Genomic DNA, 26693 nt, shown 5'->3' with positions numbered 1-26693 from the left:
GAAAAAGGACAGATTCGGTTTTGCTAGGACTACAAATCACGCTTGGCCGACGTCCAGTTCGCTAGGCTTAACAAACTCGGTACCGGATACGAGAGACTTTTTTTTTCTCTTTTTGGACAAAAAAAAAAAAAAACCTAACTTGGCTGTGGATTTTGTAAAAAAAAAAAAACGAGGAAAAAATTCACAAAATAGATTAAGCGTAGGACAAATCAAATTAGATCAGTCTTCTTTTTTTTTTTACTCCAGTTCGACATACATGGAAAGAATATTTAACTAAATTTATCTCTATTTATAATTAAAAAGTGTAAAAACCTTGAAAAATGAAATTTTTCTTCTTTTTTTTTATATATAAAAAAATATTTTACGAACAATTTAGATTGAAAAGAGAAAAACGAATTTTATTATTTAAATTTCAATTTTGAAAGACTTTTTATAAATTCTTGCTTGAATTTCAATTGGAAAAATCGATTTAAAAAAAAAAAAAAAAAAAAAAAAGAAAAAAGTCAAGTTTGAAGAGAATAGTTCATCGAAGTATTTAAACATTTTATGATTGCGGAGATAAAATTTAAGGGAAGAGAATGTTTTATTTTCAAATTGAATAAAAATAAAAAAAAATCAAATTGAATTTGAAAATTTGAAAGAAATTTTTAAGAATATTAAAAAATTCTGAATTTTAATTCAGAATTAAAATTAAAACAAAAAATTGTAACTAAGAGGTTTTCGGGGTCGCTGATAACGAATTTGAAGTTAGTTTTCAAAAATACAAGATGGCGGATCTAATATGGCGGCCGATTTTTTAAAAATTGCTTTAATTCCCTTGAAACTTGTAACTTTGGGATTTTCGGGGTCGCTGATTACGAATTTGGTATCAGTTTTTCAAAATTCAAACTAACGGACCCAATATGGCGGACGAAAATTTCAGTAATTTTTTATTAATAAAATTTTAGTAAAAAGTTATATATATTATACAAAATCAAATATATACTAATATTTTACAAAAAATATGTGAAAATTTTTATTTATTTTTAGTCATTTTTGACTAAAATTTTAGTAAAAAAAAAATATTACTAAATTTAATACTAATATTTTATTACAAATAAGTGAAAATTTCTACTAATTTTTAGTCATTTTTTAGTGAATTTTTAGTAAAATTATATTACTAACTCAAATATTAATATATGACAAACAATTTGTAAAATTTTTTATTAATTTTTAGTCAAAGTTTGACTAAAATTTTAATCAAAATCATATTACTAAATTAAATACTAATATTTTACTAAAATTAGTAAAAACTTTAAAGATAAATCGTTTTAGTAGATTTTTTTACTAATTTTAGTCATTTTTCACTAAAATTTTAGAAAAAAAATTATTGAATCAATGCAAATATTTTATTACCCAATTTGTAAAACTCTCAACTATAGCTTTTAGTAATTTTTTATTAAAATTTTAATAAAAAATATAATACTAAATTAAATACTAATATTTTACTACAAATTAGTGAAAACCTCTACTAATTTTTAGTCACTTTTCACTAGAAATTTACTAAAACAAAATATATATTATGTAAATAAATAAATAAATAACAATTAAATATAATAAAAAATTACTAAATCAATTAATAATATTTTCCCACAAAATTAGTACAAATTTCTACTAATTTAAATTATATGAAATAATTGTCATTAATTCAAATTTAAAAATTAGAACTTTTCAAAATTGTAAAAAAAATTTGAAAAATAATAATTAACAAAAAAAAAATATTTATCCTAAATATAATTAAAAATATTTATTTTTTTACCAACACAATTTTTTTTTTACCTTAATTCAAGTCAGTAGTGTCAAAAAATTTCTAAAAAAAAAAAAAATTATGCAATTTAAAAAAAATGAAAATGAAAATAAACAATATGAAATGAGACGTAAAAAATTCATAAACACTGGAATTTGGACTCTCTGTAAAAAATTTTGATATTATTAATGAAACTGCAAATCTCCTCGTCTATAGTTCTTTTCATTTATGCTGAAACTCATTTCGTTTTCGTTTTTTTTTATTTTTTAATATAAATTCGCCATTTTCATAAACTTGGGTGTTTTATTTACCGAGGATTTTTTGTGTGTAAATTTGTGTATGTGAATGAATGTATATATATATATATATACATACAAAAAAAGCATGGTATACATAACGTTATGTACATATATATGTGAGAAAAACTTTGTGCGGCTTGGACAATGAAATTTTCATGTAAACTCGTACGCGATAATGTGATGCCATTTTTATGCAAACTCATCTAGGAGATAGAAAATTTCATTACACTCTGCCGTATGGATGATATAAAGGCCGGGCGTGTAAACAACGTCGCTGGACGTTGTCGGAATTCCTCTATGGGCTGACTGCTCGGATAATGAAAAATTTTAATACACTCCCCCGCGTTTTAAGATCTTTTATCTCTTACATTTCACGTTTCACTATTGTAAACTATATACATATATATATACACAAATATATATTCAAATTTTACCTTTCGTTAATATTTGTTCACTGGAATTGTTTTCATAATCTCCAATAATTCCAGGAATATATAGCCGTACCCCTCCCCTTCCCTAGCCCCTCTTTTTCAATGAAAAAAACGAATGAAAAACATGCTTCAAAGCGGATTAACGGCGGAAAAATGCAATTGAGATTCGATCACAAATTTCATTGGCAAACGCTGTGAACTTTTAATGAAAAGAATCAACAAATGTTTTACTTTTTTTTTTTTTAATAGTCAGTGTGCGACTAGAAATATTTAAATTATTTGTTTTATATTTAACGGTAAACAAAAAGCTATTGTGGTAGGAAAATTACAATTTTTTTTATTTTATATATATATATATAGGTATATATATATGCTTAATACAAAATATTCTAAACTTTGAAGAAAAATTTTTTTAAACTATTTATAATCGTATTAGTATCAAAAATATACAAAATTTTTCGAAAAAAAAGGTTACGTTGACCAAAACAAAAAAATTATTAAAAACTTCCAAGCAATTTAAATAAAAATTTCCGTTATATTGGATCCGCCATTTTGAATTTTGAAAAACTGATACCAAATTCGTAATCAGCGACCCCGAAAACCCCAAAGTGACAAGTTTCAAAAGAATTAAAGTAATTTTTAAAAAATTGGCCGCCATATTGAATCCGCCATCTTGTATTTTTAAAAACTAACATCAAATTCGGTATCAGCGACCCCGAAAACATCTTAGTTACAGGTTTCAAGGGAATCGAAGCAATTTTTAAAAAAAATCGTCCGCCATATTGGATGCGCCATTTTGAATTTTGAAAAACTAACATCAAATTCGTTATCAGCGACCCCGAAAACATCTTAGTTACAGGTTTCAAGGGAATCGAAGCAATTTTTAAAAAAAATCGTCCGCCATATTGGATGCGCCATTTTGAATTTTGAAAAACTGATTTCCAATTCGTAATCAGCGACCCCGAAAACCCCAAAGTGACAAGTTTCAAGGGAATCCAAGCTATTTTTAAAAAATCGGCCGCCATATTGGATCCGCCATCTTGTATTTTTGAAAACTAACTTCAAATTCGTTATCAGCGACCCCGAAAACCTCTTAGTTACAAGTTTCAAGGGAATCGAAGCAATTTTTTAAAAAATCATCTGCCATATTGGATCCGACATTTTTAATTCTGAAAAACAAACCTCAGATTCAAAATTAGCGATACTAAAAACCCCTAAGTGACAAGTTTTAAGTGAATCCAAGCAATTTTTTAAAATTCTTCCGCCATATTTGGTCCGCCATTTTGAATTTTGAAAAAGTAATGGCAAATTCGTAATCAGCGATCTCGAAAACCCCTTGGTTACTAGTTTCAAGAGAATCAAAGCAATTTTTTAAAAAATCGTCTGCCATATTGGATCCACCATTTTGAATTTTGGAAATCTAACATAAAATTCAAATTCAGCGACACCCAAAACCCCTAAGTTTAACAAGTTTTAAGTAAATTCTAATAATTTTTAATCTTTCTGTTCGCCATATTGGATCCGCCATTTTGAATTTTGAACAACTAATGACATATTCGTAATCAGCAATCTCAAAAACCCCCGAGTAACAAGTTTCATCGATATTCATTGATGTCATTGTCCAAGTTAACTATTTGTTTATATATAATTTGTTTGTTCATATTATATATATATATTTGTTTATAACAATTTACTAATGGGTCTATAACATCATTTTCTATTACTGAGATGTATATTAATATATTTAAGTATTTAACGATAAACAATATCATCATACCGATGAGATAACCAATAATATTCTTTTAAAAAAAGTACATTCTTTTCATTTGTTTATAACAATATTAATTATTATGCAAAATAAAAATTGGTCTCGACAATTTTTTTTTGTAAATTTATTACAGATTATTTGGAAAAAAAATAAATCCTTAATACTGTTTAGAATATTGTAGGTATTTTGAAAATTAATTTTCGATTTCAAACCACTGTGTGACAATGAATCGAGACCGAGGAGTGGGAGAACAACTCTCCCACTGCTTGAACTAACAGCCAATCACGTACCACTCTTCTTCTAACGAACCGTATAAATACAGCGGCGCACGGCTCTTGTACCACATTAACATTTCATCCGCTTTACAGTTAGGAACTCTCCGTTTTCAGTCTAGCTTTTTGAAACAATTATAAAAAATATTATTATTATTATTTTAATTAAATATATCGAATAAATAAATAAATAAAACCTTCAAATCTATTTCTAAATTATTAGTATAAAAATTTATTATTTCCTCAAATCACTTTTTCGCAAAAGATTTATTGTTCTAATAAAAAATTTTTAAATTACAATAATTTTATTATCTAATTATTATACACCTAACGCAAATCTTACAAACTATCCTAAATATTACGCATCCGCCAGTGCTTTCGTTTCCTGTTCTTTTTGCCCAAATTAGGCTTCGTTAACAGATTTTAAAAATTAATTTAAAAAAAGATTTAAATAAACGCTGTTTTTTACTACCAATCACAAGTTTTTTGTGGCGCAAGCGTAATTGCGTTTAGCGACAGTCGTTGGCATCTCTGATTTACTCAATTAATGAATTGTAAAAAATTTTTTTTTTTACAAAATAGGATTAAAAAATTATTTTCTTTGTAACATTATAATTGATCAGAATGTGAAAATTTTTTAAAAAAATAATAAAGTATGAAAATCAACATAATACTAATAATTAAAAAGTGTCGTCATTCAATCAAAGAAGAAAAAAGTGCAGAATATTGTGTATATATATATATATATTGATATATGAATTTCCCTGGGGGAAAAAAACATGAAATTCTGTAAATTTTCCGTTTAAATTTCAAAGAAGGGAGATTGCCGACTATTCCATATTGATGCAATTCCCAGCGCTGTCACCACATGAGTGCTTTTATTGACACACGCGCCAACTGCACAGTGTGTAGTACAATTTCCAACGTTAAATGCACATTGATAGTGTAGTAGTAGTACAGTCAATGAATCCAAGCGTGAATATATTCGACTTCGGGAAATGAAAACTGGCCGGACGCGAGAGTGCTCGTTACAAGTTCCCGCGGACTTCCACAAAGGACTTTCGGTTCAGAACGCGTCACACAAAATGAAGACAAATCGACACACAGAAATGAGAGGAAGAGAATAGAAGGGGAAAAAGTGAATCTAAAAGAGCGTTAAGTCTAATAAGAGAGAATTTGTCTTATCCAGAAAGAGAGAGAGAGAGAGAGAGAGAGAGAGAGAGAGAGAACTTGGCAAAGATTGGCTTTAAGAACAAGAGTCCTTTTTGAAAGTAACAAAAGGTTTTCAAGTAATTTAAAGTAGCTCAAAGTGTTATGTGGGGCATGACCAATTATTAAATTTTGATTGAGGAGAAAAATTTTATTTGACCCTTTAACATTTTTTCCCCAATAAAAAATTAAGACAATAGGAAAATTTTATTCATTGAAACAAATTGGTATAGGAAACGAACATAAAATAAAAAATTTGAGATTCCAAATTTAAATGATGACGACTACGATTATCGCCTCGTATTAATTTTTTTTAATTTTGAAATATTTCACCCAAAAAGAGAATGACACTAACTCGACGAACACTAGGATGAGAATGAGAGTAAAATGGCCGACGTGTCAAACTCGAAAGCGTCGTTAATCAGCGACCTCTCTTCTCGGTGTCATTTAGATTAGTTAATATTCAATAGAATATCCATAATCGAAATGCGGCAGTCGGTAACGCAGATTCCTGAACTATCCAATGTTGAATTGAGCGATATGAGAAGTCCATAGGAAAATGGCTGCCAGTAGTATTATGCCATATCGTCAACAAAACAACATTTTCGTCTTTCTAGTGTTCTTGAATAATTATTACAATATAATATGATTTTTATTAAATTTACAAAAAAAAATTTATCCAATATGATAAGCAATTGCATATACCAATATAAAAAAAAACTCTATGTGAAATAAATATTTATGTTTAAATTTTCTTCTTCCAGGTAAGGATCATGTATAATATGGCGGTGGACATGGAGACTTGATCTCAAATATTGAAGACTTGATGAACCTGACGTTCGTGACAGGAAAGTACGTATGTAATACATGTATATATATATATTTTTTTTTGAAAAACTATTGCTTTTCGAAATGAAATCACCTTGGAGAGGGAAGGGGGATAGAAAAGAGAAGGATAAATTTATTTTGTGAACGTTTGTCTTCCACTTGGATTACGTTTATATGTCGGAGGTCCACATATAAACGGAAGATAAGAAACTTCACCTCCGCTAAAACGGGATACCGTAAGGTCATCATGACATATGGTCAACGCAGAAACTTGTTTTCTTTTTTTTTCTCTTTTTTTTTTGCTCCTACATGGTCTCTTCCTTGGCTCCAATGTTTACTTCCACTTTCTCTCCCTCCTATTGCTCTTCGAATAAGAGGATGAGTACCAAAAGTAAATAAAAACAAAATAAAGGTATATAAGGGCTCTCGTTTCCGAAGAAGGAAGGAAGTACGCCACATATATATAGGGATATTCGGCTCGTTAAGCAGAAACAGGAAAAATCAGGATGTCAATATAAAAAGGGTCCAAAATTTAAAAGGGGTCTAAAAAAAAATTGTATATCCATTTAGGGATTTAAAAATATTTTAATGCCAAAAATAATACTTCAAAAAGAAATATCTTATCATTAAATTATTTTGCAACAGACAAAAATGTAATTTAAAGTTCACTTAACTGTTACTTTAGAAAAAAACTACAAAATTTTATATAAATTTAGAACAAATTATAATAACATTTTAAGTAGTAGTAGGGTTCTACCTACAGTCGATAATGTAGGAATTGGTATTACCGACATTTGTAAACTGCGATACAATGCAGTAATCTACTTTATCGATTATAGGCAACACGGGCATTAACGCACCTACCTTTAGTCGATAATGAAGGAATCGGTTTTACCAACAGTGGTAAAGTTTGTTATAATACGGTTCTCTACTTTATCGATTGTAGGTAGATTATAGGCAAGCCGGCACTTACCAAACTACAATCGGTAATGTAGGGATCAGTTTTACCGATAGTATTGAAGTGTGTAATACAATGTTTTACTTTACCAACTATAACTAGTATAGCAACACGAGTTCTAGCGTACTATTTTTTTAATATTTGTATTATTCATACTACCTAGATACATAAAAAACAAATTATTTTACAATTGTATCAATAGAAGCATATGGACAATAAAACAATTTAGAACACATATGTTTTTGTATTCATGATTAGCATATTCTTATCATAAATAAAATAATAAATTTACTATAAAAACAGTTACAACAAAAAGCAAATATAATACATTTTAGTTTAACTGTTTTCAAGCTGGAAGCATTATTCAAATAAATTTTATCCTTTCGAAAAATTCCAACGTTTTATAAACCAAATCAGGTATTATTACTGATACTAAAAAATAATAGTTTTAAAAAATTTGCCACTATTAAATTAATTAAAAGAAAATTCATCACTTAAAGAAGTTATAATATGAATTAATAGTAAAATTACAATAAATATAGTATAATTAATAATAATAGTAAACGTATAATAAAAATTGTAAAATTAAAATTATAAAATAAAAATAGTAAAGTTGCATCTCTTTTATAATCCACAGATTGATAAATACAAAATTTAATTTGATGAAAAACACAGCCAATGCAAACAAATAATGGAAACACTATCATCAAATAATCTACTAGAATCAGTGCAATTTGTACCAATATTCACTTATTTAACCATACTTAGTGATTATTTATTCATTAAAAATTATCTCCCAGAAGAAGATCTTTACAAACCAATTCCAATTGTAAATACACTTATTGAATACATAGATGATCATCAAACGGAACAGTTCATAATTGCAAAATTAATAAGAAATTTATTAAAAGGCAGTGATCTCTATGGAGAAAAAGATAATGAAGAATTTGATCTTGTTTTTGCCAATGCCATGTTTCATCACATCATTAGTTCTCTTGTATTTGAAAAATATGGAAATATTTATGGTTTCTTTGTACATATATTTCGTGAAGCGGAAAATTTACAAATAGACTACATATTTAATTTAATAAAAGAAAATCTTCAAAAAGCATCATTTGACAATGAATATGGCGATAGTTCGAAACTTACTTCACTCTCAGTGGATAGAATATTTAATGACATTATATTGCCAATGTTTCCTCAACCAAATAAAGTTGATTTTAATTTATTGTCACTTGATTATATTCATGCACAAGCTGGTTCAATATTTCTTATATCTGGAAGAATTAGTAATGTTTATTATAATAATTCCAAACACTACAGTGATATAACCCCAAATGAAGTTAATTTATTCGAAGAATATCAATTAACTGGTTATGTAATTGAAAAACTAATTGTAAATGAGAAAAAAAATTTAAGAATGTTAAAATCTTTTGCTCTCTCAGCTCTTATTTATGAGATATTTAATTCTAAATATGAATACATTAATTCGAATGTAGGGGAAATTATATCAAATTCACATTTTTGGCAGACGGCCTATAAAAATTTATTTCAATATACAAGGAACATTTTTCATAATATTACAGTTCAATTGAATAAAGACTACAATTTAAAAATGCATTTTGCAATATCGACTTTTCAAAGTCGTACAGCATTGGCTAAATTTCTCATTGACGTTCATTGTAGTCAGCATAATAATACAATGTTAAAAGTTTCTGAATATTTAAATAATCCTAAACACTTCGAATGTGAAAATGGAACATCACTACCTGATCTAAACGAATGGTACATGGATCAAATTAATCATATTGTCAGCATATATGAAAAATTTGATTTAGAATTAATTCAACAAGCATTTGGAGAATCTTTCATAAATTCTCTTAAATCAGCTAACGTTATTATAAAACTAATACATTTTTATGATAAAATAGATATTGGTGACTTTTCTAATACGATACAATCACCCTATGATTTGTTACAATTTTATTATCCCGATAGGATGAAAATGGAACATTATATTTTAAAAAGAGGAAGCTATAATGTAACACTAAACAAAATACCTGATGAATTACAATTTAATTATAAAACTTTTGACATGACTTATCAACAATTATTCAATGGCAGAACAATATATAAAGTTTTAAAAGCATTAGATTGGAGTATGGATTTGTTTTGGAAAAATTTTTTAGATTATAAAAAAGAACGATTAGAGATGTATTTACAATTTTTTCACATATGTCAATTCAAAAATGATGAATGGAAAAATAAATTTTGGCAAGAATTTAGTTTACCACAACAGGCATTTAATTTTAATTTATCAACAATTAATAGAGGTGCAAGTTTTTGTGAAATAACTGAAATGAAATTTTCCGATAATCAAAATGATGATTCAGCAAATATAATACATCCAAAGACAAAGGAACTTTTGTCCTCGTTAGGAACATCTATAAATGCAAGTTTTTTACGAAATGCCTGTAATCAAGTAATGGAAGAATTAGAGATAGAACAACGAGAGGAAACAGTTTCCTTGAAAAATATATTAAACAGAATTGATTTATTTGAAAATATTAGTCTAATTCAATATGAATCTACATTTGAACTCACAACTTTAGCACAAGAAAACATTGTTCTACTAACAAAGATCATTAATGCATTAAAAGATAAAACAAATTTGAATTTTGAGACCATCACAAATTATCTTAATAATATGTCAATTTTAAAATCCACTACTTCCCAACCCATTGGTTTTGTCGGTGAAAATAATAGTCATACGGTTTTTATAAACACTATTAATAAGGAGAGTAATACTGGCTATGGTTATAAGTTCACTATTTTAAATGTAGATGTTCCAAAAACTGTATTATTGAGAACTGGCTATGAATATAAGGATAAAATATTTATTCTACAAATTCAAGACTTTACAGACGATATAAAATTGTATCTTAGATTAAATAACATAACTCTAAGACCTGAGGCTGAACAATTTATTTATGAAATCAATAATCAGCTTCGACGAAATTCGACTAAACTTGAATTTTTTGGAATACCACTTTATCACGATAATGATAAATGTAACAATCATTTATATTTTGAAAGTACAAAAGAATTTAATATTTGCCTAAGGCAAAGGCTTTTGGATGAAAAAATCGCCTATGAAGAGAGGATAATAAAATATGTACAAAATTTAACAAATATTTCTGAACAACAGATACGTGATACAATAAAAAATTACACATTTCCAGATAAGGAAACACTATTCCTTTTTTTTAAACAATGGCTACAAAATAAATTATTAAAATTACCTGATTGGATTGGAAATTATACCATTGAAAATTCTAATGATTTAAATACATTAAGATACTCTTTAAATCTTGAATTAAAAGATACTGTATCAATTTTTGAAGGTAATTTTAGAATCTCATCTATTTATACGCTAAGAGATAGACGTCGAATTGAAAAAGAAGTAGCTTTAGAAATTATAATTGAACATTACAATCAACAGAAAGTAAGATTATTAGCATCATTTCATGATTATTATGCGATAAGAAATTTTGCAACAACCGGATATTCACGAATAATTTATGATTCACATGAAGCGAAACTAATGAAACTTGCTTTATATAATTTAGCAATAAGACAATCTGACGATCCAGAAAATAAATTTGATGCGAAATTATATCGAATTGAATCTAAACCTTTTGGTTATATTAATAAATTATTACTTTTTAAAACAAATATTACATTGCAAAAATTCACAACAGCCTTTGCATGTAAAATACTTGCCACAAGTCTTGCTGCTTATCCACAAAATGGATATCAAAATATTGTTTATGAAATGTTATTTGATGGACCATATATGAGAGGGAAGATACAACAATTCTATGAATATAAAGAAAAAATGATAATTCTATTACCTGGAACTGTGTTTACAATTGCAAATCATACAAAAATGTACATTGAAGGATTGGGTAATGTTACGAAAGTGGTACTTCAGATTAAACGCGATGATGAAGACAAGTACAGATGGTATAAAAAAATTATGAATGAAATTTCACATATCAACTTCTAAAAATAGGCAATGCAGTAAGTTAAACTATTTTTATACTTTATTTTAATATTGGATAGTAGAAAACAAAAATTCAGTTCATTTAAGTAGGGAAAAATATTTATACTAAAGGAGTTGAAAAATTTCGAGAAAAACATTTTGTGTAACAGAAGAACCAAAAGCCAGACTATAATTTTCCAAAGCATTTTATAACATGCTGAATCTGAATCTGCTTTCAGAATTTACCCAACACGTCAGGTGATAATATATATAATTTTTTCCCAAAAAGATAGTTGCAGCATCTGAAACTGTTATTCTTACCCTTTAGAATGCATTTTGAAACATTGAAAAATCTTTATTTGGCTCTGAGTTACAGTCATTTGAGTTTTCTGAGTTTGGTGAATTTACCTATATTCGTATCAAAAAATTCAAATGACTAACTCCAAGCCAAATAAAGATTTTTTAAAGTTTCAAAATGCATTTTAAAGAATAAAAATAGTACTTTTAGATAATATAACGACCTTTAAAAAAAAATTATCTCTTGATGTTACATGACCTGAAATAAGTGTATGGTTCTTGGTTCTGAAATAGGTCAAAATTTTATCGGCTTTAATTATTATTTGAGTCTATTAAATTTTATTTGCTTCTAATTCAGAAATTGATAGTTTAAATACAGTTTATTTGATTCAAATAAAAGTTATTAGGTACAAACAAATTTTTTTTGAACAAATTAAAATTATTTGATGAAAATAAATTTATTGTCATTATAGTTAAGTTTTTGGCAGAATTTAATTAATAAAAATAGAGAATAATTTGAAATCTATTTATTCTTACAGAATTTCGACATTCAATTGGATATATATTTATTTGATGAACCTTGCTTTTATATAGAATGCGTAGACAAAAATATTTTTGAAACAGTTTCTCCATTAATACCACAGAAAGGTGTTCACAAGATGATTATATACATAGAATTAATTTACAGACATAAATTATTATTAAGAAAAATTTATGTTTTTTATAAATAAAAATTAATTCAATTAAAATTGTTTTGTTTAATATTATTATTTTGTGTTTTTCTCTAATTTCTTTATTTTATTTTAAATAGAAAATATTTTGACGAGTGAAAATTCGTCAAACCCGCATAATTCATGGATTTTTGAGCATAGTTCCGCACAGTCGATAACATAATTGTTACCTGTAGGTATAATTTTAATTGAATAATATTTTTAATTGTATTTCATTAGGATTGAATGTAATTTTATATATTAATTTCATAATTGCGCCTAATACTGCATAATTTTGGGGTACAATAAACGCATAATTTTTTTTACTTTAATTAAATAATTTCGCGTAATCGAATACGATTGATAAAGCATCATTATAGAATTTACAAAATGCATTTTAATATCTGAACGCACAGTTATAACGCATAAATTTATTCATTATAATTGCACTGTAACGATTGAAATAATTATTATCTTATTATTGGATAAATAAAGTAAATATGTCGTTATTGACAGCTCATTATAATTTGAATGATCCCGCGGTGTGAATTTCGTAAAGTTGTAGATGGCGCTTTCAACCCGAGTCAGAGCAGACGACATTTCTCGCTTACCGGCAAAAAGAGAAAAAGACGCTCAGAACGAAGTGACTCATTTAATTTTACATATATAAATAATTATATTGCTGTAGTGTTTGTATCCGATTTTAAAAAATTAAATTATAATGTTAAAAGAACTATTTTAAGAGGGACAAAACTTATTTTTGAGAATCGAATGGTCTCTAAAATTCTTCGGAAAGAAGAGACCTTTAATTATCGCCCTATAAAAACGGCACTAAACGTGAAAATGATAAAAATTAATTTTAAAATACTTTCTTCTTGAAAGACGGACACTTTTTTTACAAAAGATTCTTATCTTATATAAATTTCCTAAATCCGAAAAATTATGCGAATCCATACAAAAACACGATTGCAAAACGAAAAGTAATATAATGACAGGTTCATTACCTCCTGCCGCCGTCAGATGGCAGCAGCATGCAGGGCGCACAAAGTCGTAGCTGTTATTAGATTACTTTTCTACTTTTTGTTTTGCAACCATGTTTTTCTATGGATTTTCGTACCGTCTTTTGGATTTAGGAAATTTATAAGATGAGGATTTTGGCTGATTTTGTTAAAAGTGTTCATGTTTCGAGAAAAAAGTATTTTAAAATGAATTTTATTATTATTTATTTAAGAACCATAATCAAAAAGAATTTTTAAGTGCCAACTCATTTTTATTTAAACTTCCTTCTGGCGCACCGTGGCATTGCATTCACCGTTTCTAATTGTAACATCCTTATATCCTGCGGAATAATATTGTAATAGAATCACCAATTATTATTCAAGATTTATAATAATTGAATTAATTAATATAATTAATTGTTTCATTAATATTGTGAACAAATTGAAGGAGAAAATTATTGGATTATCGCAAATAACAATTCCGAATGCCAAAATGATAATTACATACTAATTTAAGTAAATAAATATCAAAAATTTTCCAACTTCTTTTGCTGTTTATAAAATGAAAAATTAATATTAAAATTTAAGGCGTATCCGTTATATATAAAATTTTCTTATAAAATTTTTAATATAATTCATCTTACGTTATGATTTCTAGTGGTTGCTTTATGTATACCACGTGGGAAAAGGAGCATATCGTCACCTTATATATCTCATCTGAGAAGACGCATATATATATATTAGAAGATTTCTTAAATTTGAATTTGCATCGTTCATGGTTACTTTGAGCGTTTATATTCGCGCTACTTGAAGCGTACTCTAAAGCTTTAAGAACAGTTGATTTTCCGCGAATTTTCCAGGTTAAAAAATCGTGCAACATCCGTGCGAAACAGTTTAAACTCTCTGCACCGTCATTAAAAATCCTTTTTGGCAGAGAGGTGAGTATATAGTATATATGAGCCATATGCAATATACCGCGAGATTTTCGGCTCCCTTTGTGAAATCGGTCGAGGGTCGAAGAGAAGAGTGAAGAAGAAGAAGAAAAAAAAACAAAACTTCACTGAATGGAAACCGGCCAGTATATAGTGTGCGCACTCACTTTATACAGAAAACCAAACTTGGCATTCGGAACCTGTACGATTATGAACTATACACTTCCCGGCTTCGAGAGGCAAAAGAAAAAAAATTTCCAGCAATAAAGAGAGAGAAAAAAAAAATTTGGATCACAACAGACATTGGACAAATCCGAGTGACGGGCTTTAAATAATAGAATTTTTTGTCACTTATTTTGGCAGCTAGAATGGATAAAAAGTTCCTTTTATAGGTCGATGAGTATATTCATAATATCTCTCTCTCTCTCTCTCTCTTATTTATATGTGTGTGAAATTTTATGTTTTGCTTTTGGAAATGTCATTTCAATCGGAAGAAAGTCCTCCAAGGTATACTGCTCTTTGATTGAATTTTAATCCTTCTCAATTGTATATTAGGAAAAAAAATATATCTTACTATACTTGAGAGAAACAATTTTTAAAATATCAAAACAGGAAATAAAAAAATTAAAAATGATGAAAAGAGCAATAATAATAAAAGAAGAGTTGTAAACGATTCTAATTGTACATATTCAAAAATAATATAAACTATTTTTATGATAGTATAAAAAACAATTTTAATCATACAAATATGATTATGCGTCTATTATGCGCTAAAACTGAACGTACGATTATACCGAAAATATTCAAATGAAAATAGATAAATTAATTAATTTGAAAAAAAAATTATGCGCCTAAATTAACGATTAGTTAAATAACAAAGAAAACAATGTTTTTTGAATCAATTTTTATTTATAAAAAACGAAAATTTTTCTTAATAATAAAAATAAATAAGAATAAATATTTTTAAAAAACATTGGATCCTATATTCTGGATCACTTCTTGAAAATGATCCAAATATTTGTATCAATTTGATACCTTATATCGAATCAAAACGTTGCATTCTAAAAAGATACCACTTTAAGTTTACAGTGTATATGTATATAATCATGTTGTGAACACCTTTCTGTGGTATTTATGGAGAAACTGTTTCGAAAATAATTTTGTCTACGCATTCTACATAAAAGCAAGGTTCATCAAATAAATATATATCCAATTGAATGTCGAAATTCTGTAAGAATAAATAGATTTCAAATTAGTCTCTATTTTTATTAATTAAATTCTTCCAAAAACTTGACTATAATGACAATAAATTTATTTCCATCAAATAATTTTAATTTGTTCAAAAAAAAATTTGTTTATACCTAATAATTTTTATTTGAATCAAATAAACTGTATTTAAACTATTAATTTCTGTATTAGAAGCAAATAAAATTTAATAGAATCAAATAATAATTAAAGCCGATAAAATTTTGACCTACTTCAGAACTAAGAACCATATACTTATTTCAGGTCATGTAACATCAAGAGATAATTTTTTTTTGAAGGTCGTTATATTATCTAAAAGTACTATTTTTATTCTTTAAAATGCATTTTGAAACTTTAAAAAATCTTTATTTGGCTTGGAGTTAGTCATTTGAATTTTTTGATACGAATATTGGTAAATTCACCAAACTCAGAAAACTCAAATGACTGTAACTCAGAGCCAAATAAAGATTTTTCAATGTTTCAAAATGCATTCTAAAGGGTAAGAATAACAGTTTCAGATGCCGTAACTACCTTTTTGGAAAGAAATTATATATATTACCATCCGACATGCTGAGTAAATTCTAAAAGCAGATTCAGATGCAGCATGTCAAAATGCTTTGGAAAAGTATAGTATGGCTTTTGGTTCTTCTCACTGTAAAAAGAAAGGTATTAATTTAATACTGACTTCAGGTACGAAATTGTCATTTGGTTCTATTTTGATATACCTAAAATCGGTACTGTTTTAGTACTTTCCTTTTTACAGTGCTGTTTCACGAAATGTTTCTCTCGGAATTTTTCAAATCCTTTAGTAAATATTTTCCTCTACTTCAATGAACTGAATTTTTATTTTCTAGTATCCAATTTTTAAAATATAGTATAAAAATATAAACTTTTTAACTTACCGCATTGCTTGTCTTTAGAAGTTGATTTGTGAAATTTCATTCATAATTTTTTTATACCATCTGTACTTGTCTTCATCATAATGTTTAATCTGAAGTACCACTTTCGTAACAAAACCCAATCCTTCAATGTACATTTCTGTATAATTTGCAATTGTAAACACAGTTCCAGGTAATAGAATTATCATTGTTTCTTCATATTCATAAAGTTGTTGTATTTTCCCTCTCATATATGGTCCATCAAATAACATTTCATAAACAATATTTTGAAATCCATTTTGTGGATAAGCGGCAAGACTTATGGCAAGTAGTTGACATGTCAAGGCTGTTGTAAATTTTTGTAAAGTAATATTTGTTTTTGAAGTTAGTAATTTGTTAATATAACCAATAGGTTTAGATTCAATTCGATATAATTTCTCATCAAATTTTTCCTCCGGATCGTCAGATTGTCTTATTGCTAAATTATATAAAGCAAGTTTCATTAGTTTCGCTTCATGTGAATCATAAATTATTCGTGAATATCCGGTTGTTGCAAAATTTCTTATCGCATAATAATCATGAAATGATGCTAATAATCTAACTTTCTGTTGATTGTAATCTTCAATTATAGTTTCTAAAGCTGCTTCTTTTTCAATTCGACATCTATCTCTTTGTTGATAAAATGATAAGATTCGAAATTTACCATCAAAAATTGATATAGTATTATGATTTTCAAGATTTAAACTGTATCTTAATGTATTTAAATCATCGGAATTTTTAATTACATAATTCTCAATCCAATGAGGTAATTGGAAGAATTTATCATTTATCCAATGATTAATAGCTGATGATTGTGCTGCCCTATCTGGAAATGTGTATTTTTTCAATGTTTCGCGTATTTGTTGTTCGGAAAGTTGTGTTTTATTTTGGACATATTTTATTATATTCTCCTCATATTCGTTTTTAACATTAAATTTCAATTTTCTTTGACAAACATTAAGTTGTCTTGACTGTAAAAAATACAAACGATCATTACATTTATCATCATCGTGATAAAGTGGTATTCCTAAAAATTTAAGTTTAGTCGAATTTCTTTGAAGTTGATTATTGACTTCATACACAAATTCTTCAGCCTCTGGTTTTAAAGTTAAGTCATTTAATTTAAGATACAATTTAATGTCGTCTGTAAAGTCTTGAATTTGTAAAATCAATATTTCATTCTTATATTCATAGCCAGTTCTCAATAATACAGATTTTGGAACATCTGTATTTATAACAGTGAACTTATAACCATAGCCAGTATCACTTTTCATATCAATAGTGTTTATGTATACTATATGACTATTATCTTCACCAACAAAACCAATGGGTTTGAGGGTAGATGATTTTAAAATTAACATTTTATTAAGAGAATTTGTTATTGACACCAAACTCAAATTTGTTTTACTTTTTAAGGCATTAATGATCTTTGTTAGTAGAACAATGTTTTCTTGTGCTAAAGTTGTAAGTTCAAATGTAGATTCATATTGAATTAGACTAATATTTTCAAATAAATCAATTCTGTTTAATATACTTTTCAAAGAAACTGTTTCCTCTCGTTGTTCTATCTCTAATTCTTCCATTACTTGATTACAGGTATTTTGTAAAAAAATTGCATTTATAGATGTTCCTAACGAGGACAAAAGTTCCTTTGTCTTTGTATGTATTATATTTGATGAATCATCATTTTCATTATCGGAAAATTTCAATTCAGTTATTTCACAAAAACTTGCACCTCTATTAATTGTTGATAAATTAAAATTAAATGCCTGTTGTGGTAAACTAAATTCTTGCCAAAATTTATTTTTCCATTCTTCATTTTTGAATTGACATATGTGAAAAAATTGTAAATACATCTCTAATCGTTCTTTTTTATAATCTAAAAAATTTTTCCAAAACAAATCCATACTCCAATTTAATGCTTTTAAAACTTTATATATTGTTCTGCCATTGAATAATTTTTGATATTTCATATCAAAAGTTTTATAATTAAATTGTAATTCATCAGGTATTTTGTTTAGTGTTACATTATAGCTTTCTCTTTTTAAAATATAATGTTCCATTATCATCCTATCGGGATAATAAAATTGTAACAAATCATAGGGTGATTGTATCGTATTAGAAAAGTCACCAATATCTATTTTATCATTAAAATGTATTAGTTTTATAATAACGTTAGCTGATTTAAGAGAATTTATGAAAGATTCTCCAAATGCTTGTTGAATTAATGTTAAATCAAATTTTTCATATATACTGACAATATGATTAATTTGATCCATGTACCATTCGTTTAGATCAGGTAGTGATGTTCCATTTTCACATTCGAAGTGATTAGGATTATTTAAGTATTCAGAAACTTTTAACATTGTATTATTATATTGACTACAATGAACGTCAATGAGAAATTTAGCCAATGCTGTACGACTTTGAAAACTCGATACTGCAAAATGCATTTTTAAATTGTAGTCTTCATTCAATTGATCTGTAATATTATTAGAAATATTCATTATATATTGAAACAAATTTTTATAGGCCATCTGCCAAAAATGTGAATTTGATATAATTTCCCCTACATTCGAATTAATGTATTCATATTTAGAATTAAATATCTCATAAATAAGAGCTGAGAGAGCAAAAGATTTTAACATTCTTAAATTTTTTTTCTCATTTACAATTAGTTTTTCAATTACATAACCAGTTAATTGATATTCTTCAAATAAATTAACGTCCTTTGGGGTTATATCACTGTAGTGTTTGGAATTATTATAATATACATTACTAATTCTTCCAGATATAAGAAACATTGAACCAGCTTGTGCATAAATATAATCATGTGACAATAAATTAAAATCAACTTTATTTGGTTGAGGAAACATTGGCAATATAATGTCATTAAATATTCTATTCACTGAGAGTGAAGTAAGTTTCGAACTATTGCCATATTCATTGTCAAATGATGCTTTTTGAAGATTTTCTTTTATTAAATTAAATATGTAGTCTATTTGTAAATTTTCCGCTTCACGAAATATATGTACAAAGAAACCATAAATATTTCCATATTTTTCAAATACAAGAGAACTAATGATGTGATGAAACATGGCATTGGCAAAAACAATATCAAATTCTTCGTTATCTTTTTCTCCATAGAGATCGCTGCCTTTTAATAAAATTTTTATTAATTCACCAGTCTTGTATTTTTTTACTCGATTGTCTTCAAAGAATTGATGAAGTGCATTAACAATTGGTATTGGTTTTGTTTGATCATCTTCTGTTAAATAATTTTTAAGGTATAAATAATCATTGAGTATATTTAGGTATGTAAATATTGGTATAAATTGTATTGTCTCCAGTATATTATTATGTGTTAGTGTATTCATTTTTTTTATCTCTACTGTGAGATTTTAAAACGCCAAAATTTTTTTAATCTGTGAATATAAGAGAAAAATAATTTTACTTTTGTGTAAATTTCAAAATTTATTTCAAAAAATACAGCAAATTTTATTATTTTAATAATTTTTGTTCAAAGATCTTAATCTTACCTGATTCTGTTGCTTTTTAAAACGACGGAAAATTAACGATATAAAATTTAGTATGAAGAATACTTTTACCAAAGAATTAAGTAAAACTGAAATAAAATATGATTTTCTCCCTTATTATATATAAAATGCCTACAATTATTATCATTGGATAAAAAAATATATTTGTTCTCTATTGTAAATTTTCTATTTATACAATTGTAAAATAAAAAACTTCAAGTATTTATGTAGTTTAATAAATAATATAACTGGTTTTTTCTTTAAATTTACATATTACTTCGAATTGTACAAAAACTTACGATATATTTTTTTACACTTGTGTCACGAGAACATAACCTAAATTTTTCTAAAAATATCTAATAATTTTTTCCCTTTTTGGTAATTTTGATTTTTTTTTTTTTTTTTAATAAAAGAATGCAGCAAAAATAATTTTAGCAGATGGACTATGTATACAATAAGATATTATTTATAATTGCTGAACACCTTTTTTGACAATTACGTGACTTTAATAAAGAAGTAAATAGTCGCGCACATGTTTTTCCCTCTCTCCCTTGATATTTTATCGCGCGTGCAGTTTTTTTTTTCATTTCAAGGTAAATGTATTGTTATAATATTATCAATAAAAAAAAAATTGACTAATTTTTTATTATCATTATTATCAGTCTATTTGGAATTGAGTCATAATAACAAATTTTACATATTGTTTAAAAAGATTCCACCAATCTTGGATTGGAACGTTTGAAGAAATTAAATACAATTAATATATATATACAAGCTGATAAAATTTCATTAACCTTCAAAAAGCAAAAAAAACAGATTATGTACTTCGAAGGTTTTCGACCTTTGCTGAATTATTTAAAAAAACTAATCTCAGAATAGCGTGAGCTCATGGTTTTTAGATTTTCTAACCTAAAAATGTAACAAAAACTTTTTTTTTGGTAGTTTAGAAAAAATCTATTACCACCTGAAGCCGTTTTCCCCGTTTCTCTTACAATTAACGGAGGTGTCGAACCCTAACGGAGAAATTTGATACCTCCGAAATTTCGTCTGCTAAAAGTGACATGAGCGATGTAAACATGGAGAATCATGATATAATTATTTATGTTGTGTAAAAACACAGTAACGAAGTAAAATTAATAACTGCAAGTGAATATAAATTATTAAACTGTTCAAATTTTATTTTAATTATGGTCGAGATAAAAATATACTTTAATAAGATTTATATTTAAAATGAAACTCATCATTATTATTTGGATTTCATTAAAAATAGTTTTGTAAATAGATTTATATTTTGTATTGCCTTTAACACAATTTGTTTTGCAACCTTTAATAGAACAACTATAATCATATTTCCTTATTTTTTCTTTAAATTATTTACAAAAACCAGAAAAAAACAAACCGATATAAAAACAATCAGTTTATGCAGGTTATGTAACGGCAGTGCATTTTGCGAAATTTCTATGTGTTAATAACTGTACACATTTTGTGTCAGTGTGGGTAACTAGTTCCCAACTTTTCCGATAGGTTCGTGTAATTTTTGCAATTTCATGTTCAAAACCTAATGTCTCTTCAACAAATTGACCAAATTGAATGATCCTTGGACCAAAATAAAGCTAAATAAATGTAGAATAGAGGAAAATTATAGGGAATCCTTGATTTATTTTTTTGAGCTCCTGGGAGTCGAGTGAAGTTAGCATTTTTTAGGAAAAAATGGTAAATTGAAGTATACAAACTGGTATATCATGGTAAAACTTGGTAAAACAACTTTTTTGTAAGCATTTAGGATCACTGAATACAAAACTAAAGTTCATTTTTCAAAATTCAAAATGGCGAATTCAAAATAGCGGACTAAAACAATGCAATTTTGAAACAAAAATTTTTTTATTCAAACAGTGGTATTTTAATGTTTTTGAGGTCGCTAAATCCAAATATGATTATAGAAAATCAAGGTCAAAATTTAAAAATTTTTAAAAACAAAATTCACCATTGGAAAGAGCATGAAAAAACCTTCAAAAAACATACCTGACAAAATTTTTTTTTTTGCATTTATAGACAGCAGAAATTTAAATATTAGGCGGTGTCAGGCAAAATTTTTTTTTGGAAATATTTTACTATCAGGTATAGGACAACAATTCCACCAAGTTTCACTTTTTTTCGAGAAATTAATTTTTTAACTTACATTACACGTAAAATGCCTCATATATGTAATGGTAAATTCGTTAAATGAATCAATCGTCAAATAGAAAATATAACGTAATAAGTTCCCCGAAATTTTTGCAACTGCTCTTTAAATTTACACCTGGTTGGTACGAGACTATATGAGGCGAGAAGAGGTCGTTTATAGGGGTAGTGCCCTTCATGCTAAAGTCAGCAGCCTTTTTTTTTCTATTTTAATACTTTCATTTTAGATCGCGTGCGGGTCAGCAGAGCCATATAATGACAACGTCGACTAATTAAGTGATTATCTCGTTTCGTGGGCAGACAGTCGGCCTCTGCTTTCCATGTCGAACCGATAAAACCTTCCCCTCTTCCTTTTTTTCATTCACTGTATATATATATATATATATATACAGGACATCGATCGTTTCACAGTTCAAACAGGAACCAGTACTCCGCCCAAATTTTTGCTAATTACTTTTAGCAAACTTCATTCTTATTGCACATTTAACAAGAGATACTCATCCTGCACCTTAATTAGAGTCAATTAACTTTATCTATTTTAGCTTATTCACGTGTGTTTTATATATATATCTACAAAAGTTAGTTGAAATAGTTTTCAATATTTTATACAGTTAATTTCGCACTTTAGTGATGCAAAAAAAAAACAATTCTACTACTGAATTTATATACTTAGCCTAAAATTTATTTAACAGAATTTCTAAATTATAGCAAATTTTTATTTGTCCGAAATTTCAAATGTCCGAGCAAATAATCGATTTTGGCGGTATTTTTAAAAGTAACCATAAGACAAATTTTGTAATTTTTGATTGGTTAATTTTAAAAATCGCGCCGAAATTTTGCTGTCAATTGTTTTACTTTAAAAAATGTACATTAACAGAACTGTTAATAACCTAAGTTATTGTAAATGATATTATTTTTATCTATCGTAATTAAATATATATAGTTTTTATTGAAGAAATTAAAAATATTTCGAGTGATTACTATTATTATTATTATCTAACCTATTTAAATTTTTTAAGCAATTGAAATTTCTAATGTCCATAAAATTTCTCTTAAAAACAATCACTATTAGTATTAGTAATTTTTTAAAAATTATATATAATTTTTAAAATATTCTTTTCTCATTAAAATAAATATACAAAATCATATAAATTAAATATAATTTATTATTTTTTCTTTATTCAACGAAGTAATATTTAACATATTACGTACAAAAATATGTAGGGATTAATAAAACTATTCATATTTATTAAAATCAACAAATAAAAGACAATTTTCGAAAAACAATTTAAGCCTTAAGGGAAGCTTTAATTTGGTCTTTTAGAGAACAACTCATCCATACGAATTCAAGCACATAAGATATTTTACAGAATCATTTTCCAATCTGTTCTTGTGTTTTCTGATGGTCAAGGATTTTTCATTTTAATAATTTTAATAATTGTCAATAAAATTAGTTAAATATTTGATAAAAATTAAAATTTGTAAACTAATAAAAATAGTAAATTAGGAAAAAAGTATGTAAAATTTGACATAATTCAAATTGAAACATTTTTATAAAATACTTTTGAGAAGCTCCTTTTGCTTGCTCATCATCTAAATCTATCTGATCATGTATATTCTTTTCCTGCTTTCGGTTTTGTTCGTATCTTCTGCCATTTTACTTTTCACAAATAACTTCCTTTTTTATTTTAAAAAATCGATGAAAAAGAGGTATTTTATTATTATAATAAAACAAAATATAATAAAATATTGTAAAATATAATAAAATATAATAAAATACAATAAAATACAATAAAATACAATAAAATACAATAAAATACAATAAAATGAAAATTCCAACTAATGAATTTGATGGGAAACTCATGCGCCCTAAAGAAGAACAAAAACTAATGGACAAATTCTAATCGAGTGTAACTGACAGTAATCGAGGGAATTTGTATAACGATTAAATTTTATATTATATTGTTAGATGAAAAAAAGGGGAAAAGTTCAATACTCTTACAGCTGAGATGCACATGTGAATACAATATATATATATATAGGAAGTTGGAACACGAGACAAAACCTTATAACGACAGGACAGCCATAGAAGGGATAAAACCCATGATTCGAACGTTAATTCCTCATACGAGACAAGAATCACGTTCTTTTTTAACACATTTGCTGTTCATTGGACCTATATATTCTATATACTTATCTGTGTCAATTTTTATGTCTTCCTTTATATATAGAGTTTTGTTCCTTTAGAACATTATTTTACAGAAAAAAGAAACTATTTTTTTTTCCTTTTTTTTTTCATTAAAAGAGACAACTCTTCTGATAAGCTGGATTAAAAAAGTTCAACTGTTTTGACACGTTAAGATCGAAAAATATGATAAGGAAAATTAAAAACTCGTGCATGGTTCTGTCATATATATATATATATATACATACGTGTGGGATGTGGGTTTAACTTTTTTATTAGAAAGATTTCAAACATGTCACACACATATATATGAAATTAAATATATGATCAAGATAAAATTTTTTTTTATATTTTCTTGTATTTTTAGAATATTTTAAAATATATATAGATTTCAGAAAAAAAAAATTCAATGATTTCCGTTTTTAAAATAACGTTAATATTTTAAAAAGGTGTTTTTTTATGCATTAGAATGTTCTGATATTATATAAATATACGTATATATTGAAAAATTAACAAAATATTCACGTACATATTTATATATTGTTTCCTTTCACACTGTTGGGAAATATTTTGAATTTTATTATGAAATTTTTTTGGTAATATGAAATATGTATTTGAATTTTAAAAAAATATTTTTTTCTCTATAAGGTTAAATATAACTATATTATTAAACTATTTTATTATTATATTATTTTATTATAAATACATTACATTATTAAATTATTAAATTATTAAATTATTGAATTATTAAATTATTAAATTATTACATTATTATTATAAGAGGCATTCCACGTGAGATTTTCATTTTAACAATTTTTTATATTGACTGCATTATTTTTTTTCGAAATTTTTATAAAAAATAAAAAAATACATATATTTTTTGAATTTTCTATTTAATAAAAATTATGAAAGTTATGATTTTTTTAAATTTAACTTTTTTCAGAAGCCGAGAAAAACGCATTTCAAAAATACTCCGGTTTCTGTAGATGTTTTTTAAAAAATCATAACTTATATAATTTTTATCAAATACAGAAATTAAAACAATAAATATTTTCTTATTTTTCATAAAAATTTATAGAAAAACAGTTTTCCAACAAAATTTTTTAAATAAAAATCTCACGTGTAATGCCCCATATATTGTGTTTTTTAATTATATTATTAAAATATTATATATTACATATATTATATCATTATTCATATTATTATATATTATATGTATTTATACTGTAATGATATTATTATTATTATTATTATTATTGTGATTTTTATGTTTCGGACCCCCTACAAATTTGTTTTTAATTTCATTAATTTTTGTTTAAAAAACGAAAAAAAAAAATGAGAATAAAAAATATTTTTTAGAAGGTCCGGAACATAAAAATCACCTTATATATTTATTATATTTTATTATTAGGTATATATAAAGTAAATATAAATAAAGATTTTGTAAATATGCAAAAAATAAAATTTACATTAAAATCGAATAAAGAAAAAAAAATTTATTTTCAAAATTTAAATTTTTCCCGAGAATTTTCCTTAATTTTTAAAATTCTAAATAGAAAATAATTAATTATATAGTCCATTTGTCTTTTTGGTAGAGCAAACTATATTATAATACGTATATTTTCAAACAGCTGTGGAGTTGAAATGAAAATGAAAATTCATCTATTTTCGCTGAATATATTTAAATTAGCGCGCGGAACATCAAAGCTCTGCAGTACATGTGTATATATATACCTCCCGTCGGTATATTTTAGTTTCATTTTGAAAAAGAAAATTAGACATATGGAATAGAATTAGGTTCTCAAACTTCTGTTTCAGAAAAAAGAAACCCTATTATTATCCTGAAGAATTGGATCCTTCTCAAAATTCTCAAAAGGCATTTAACACAGACCTGCCGAGTAAATTATCTTCTCTCTCGCCCTCCTTATATATATACACTTGCGGCATCGCCACTGTGTTCTTTTGTTATAACATTTGGAGATTCCATAATCTTTCTCTTTTTTTTTAGCTTGTTAGTCGTTGATACACAATTGAGAATTTCTCCTCCCATTTTTTGGAATAGAAAATAAATAAATATTCTATTGTCTAATATGTAT

The 26693-nt window shown here is 26.2% G+C and overlaps 3 protein-coding genes across 3 annotated transcripts in view; 2 read left to right on the top strand and 1 right to left on the bottom strand.

The window, feature by feature from the left end:
- Positions 1–26693, top strand: part of LOC127284934 (uncharacterized) — a 530987-nt gene that overhangs the window by 381672 nt on the left and 122622 nt on the right. The gene's annotated exons all lie outside the window — the stretch shown is intronic.
- Positions 7892–12642, top strand: LOC127284929 (uncharacterized). The gene is made up of 3 exons (XM_051310650.1): positions 7892–7968; positions 8189–11634; positions 12433–12642. The coding sequence occupies exon 2, from the start codon at positions 8243–8245 to the stop codon at positions 11618–11620; it is 3378 nt and encodes a 1125-aa protein (XP_051166607.1). The 5' UTR covers positions 7892–7968; positions 8189–8242; the 3' UTR covers positions 11621–11634; positions 12433–12642.
- LOC127284930 (uncharacterized) lies at positions 15527–20300 on the bottom strand. The gene is made up of 3 exons (XM_051310651.1): positions 20235–20300; positions 16681–20120; positions 15527–15761 (listed from the first exon to the last, which is right to left on the bottom strand). The coding sequence occupies exon 2, from the start codon at positions 20070–20072 to the stop codon at positions 16695–16697; it is 3378 nt and encodes a 1125-aa protein (XP_051166608.1). The 5' UTR covers positions 20073–20120; positions 20235–20300; the 3' UTR covers positions 15527–15761; positions 16681–16694.

Source organism: Leptopilina boulardi, unplaced genomic scaffold (genome assembly GCF_019393585.1).
Source record: "Leptopilina boulardi isolate dan_hultmark-lab unplaced genomic scaffold, ZJU_Lbou_2.1 LbouV2_327, whole genome shotgun sequence".
NCBI classification, from domain to species: Eukaryota; Metazoa; Arthropoda; class Insecta; order Hymenoptera; family Figitidae; genus Leptopilina; species Leptopilina boulardi.
Note: the sequence above shows the minus strand (reverse complement) of the source record. Positions and strands in the feature narration are given on the sequence as shown.

Bases quoted from the DNA above. Each gene is read 5' to 3' on its own strand.
- LOC127284930 (XM_051310651.1), bottom strand. From the start codon at position 20,072: ATGAATACACTAACACATAATAATATACTGGAGACAATACAATTTATA.
- LOC127284929 (XM_051310650.1), top strand. From the start codon at position 8,243: ATGGAAACACTATCATCAAATAATCTACTAGAATCAGTGCAATTTGTA.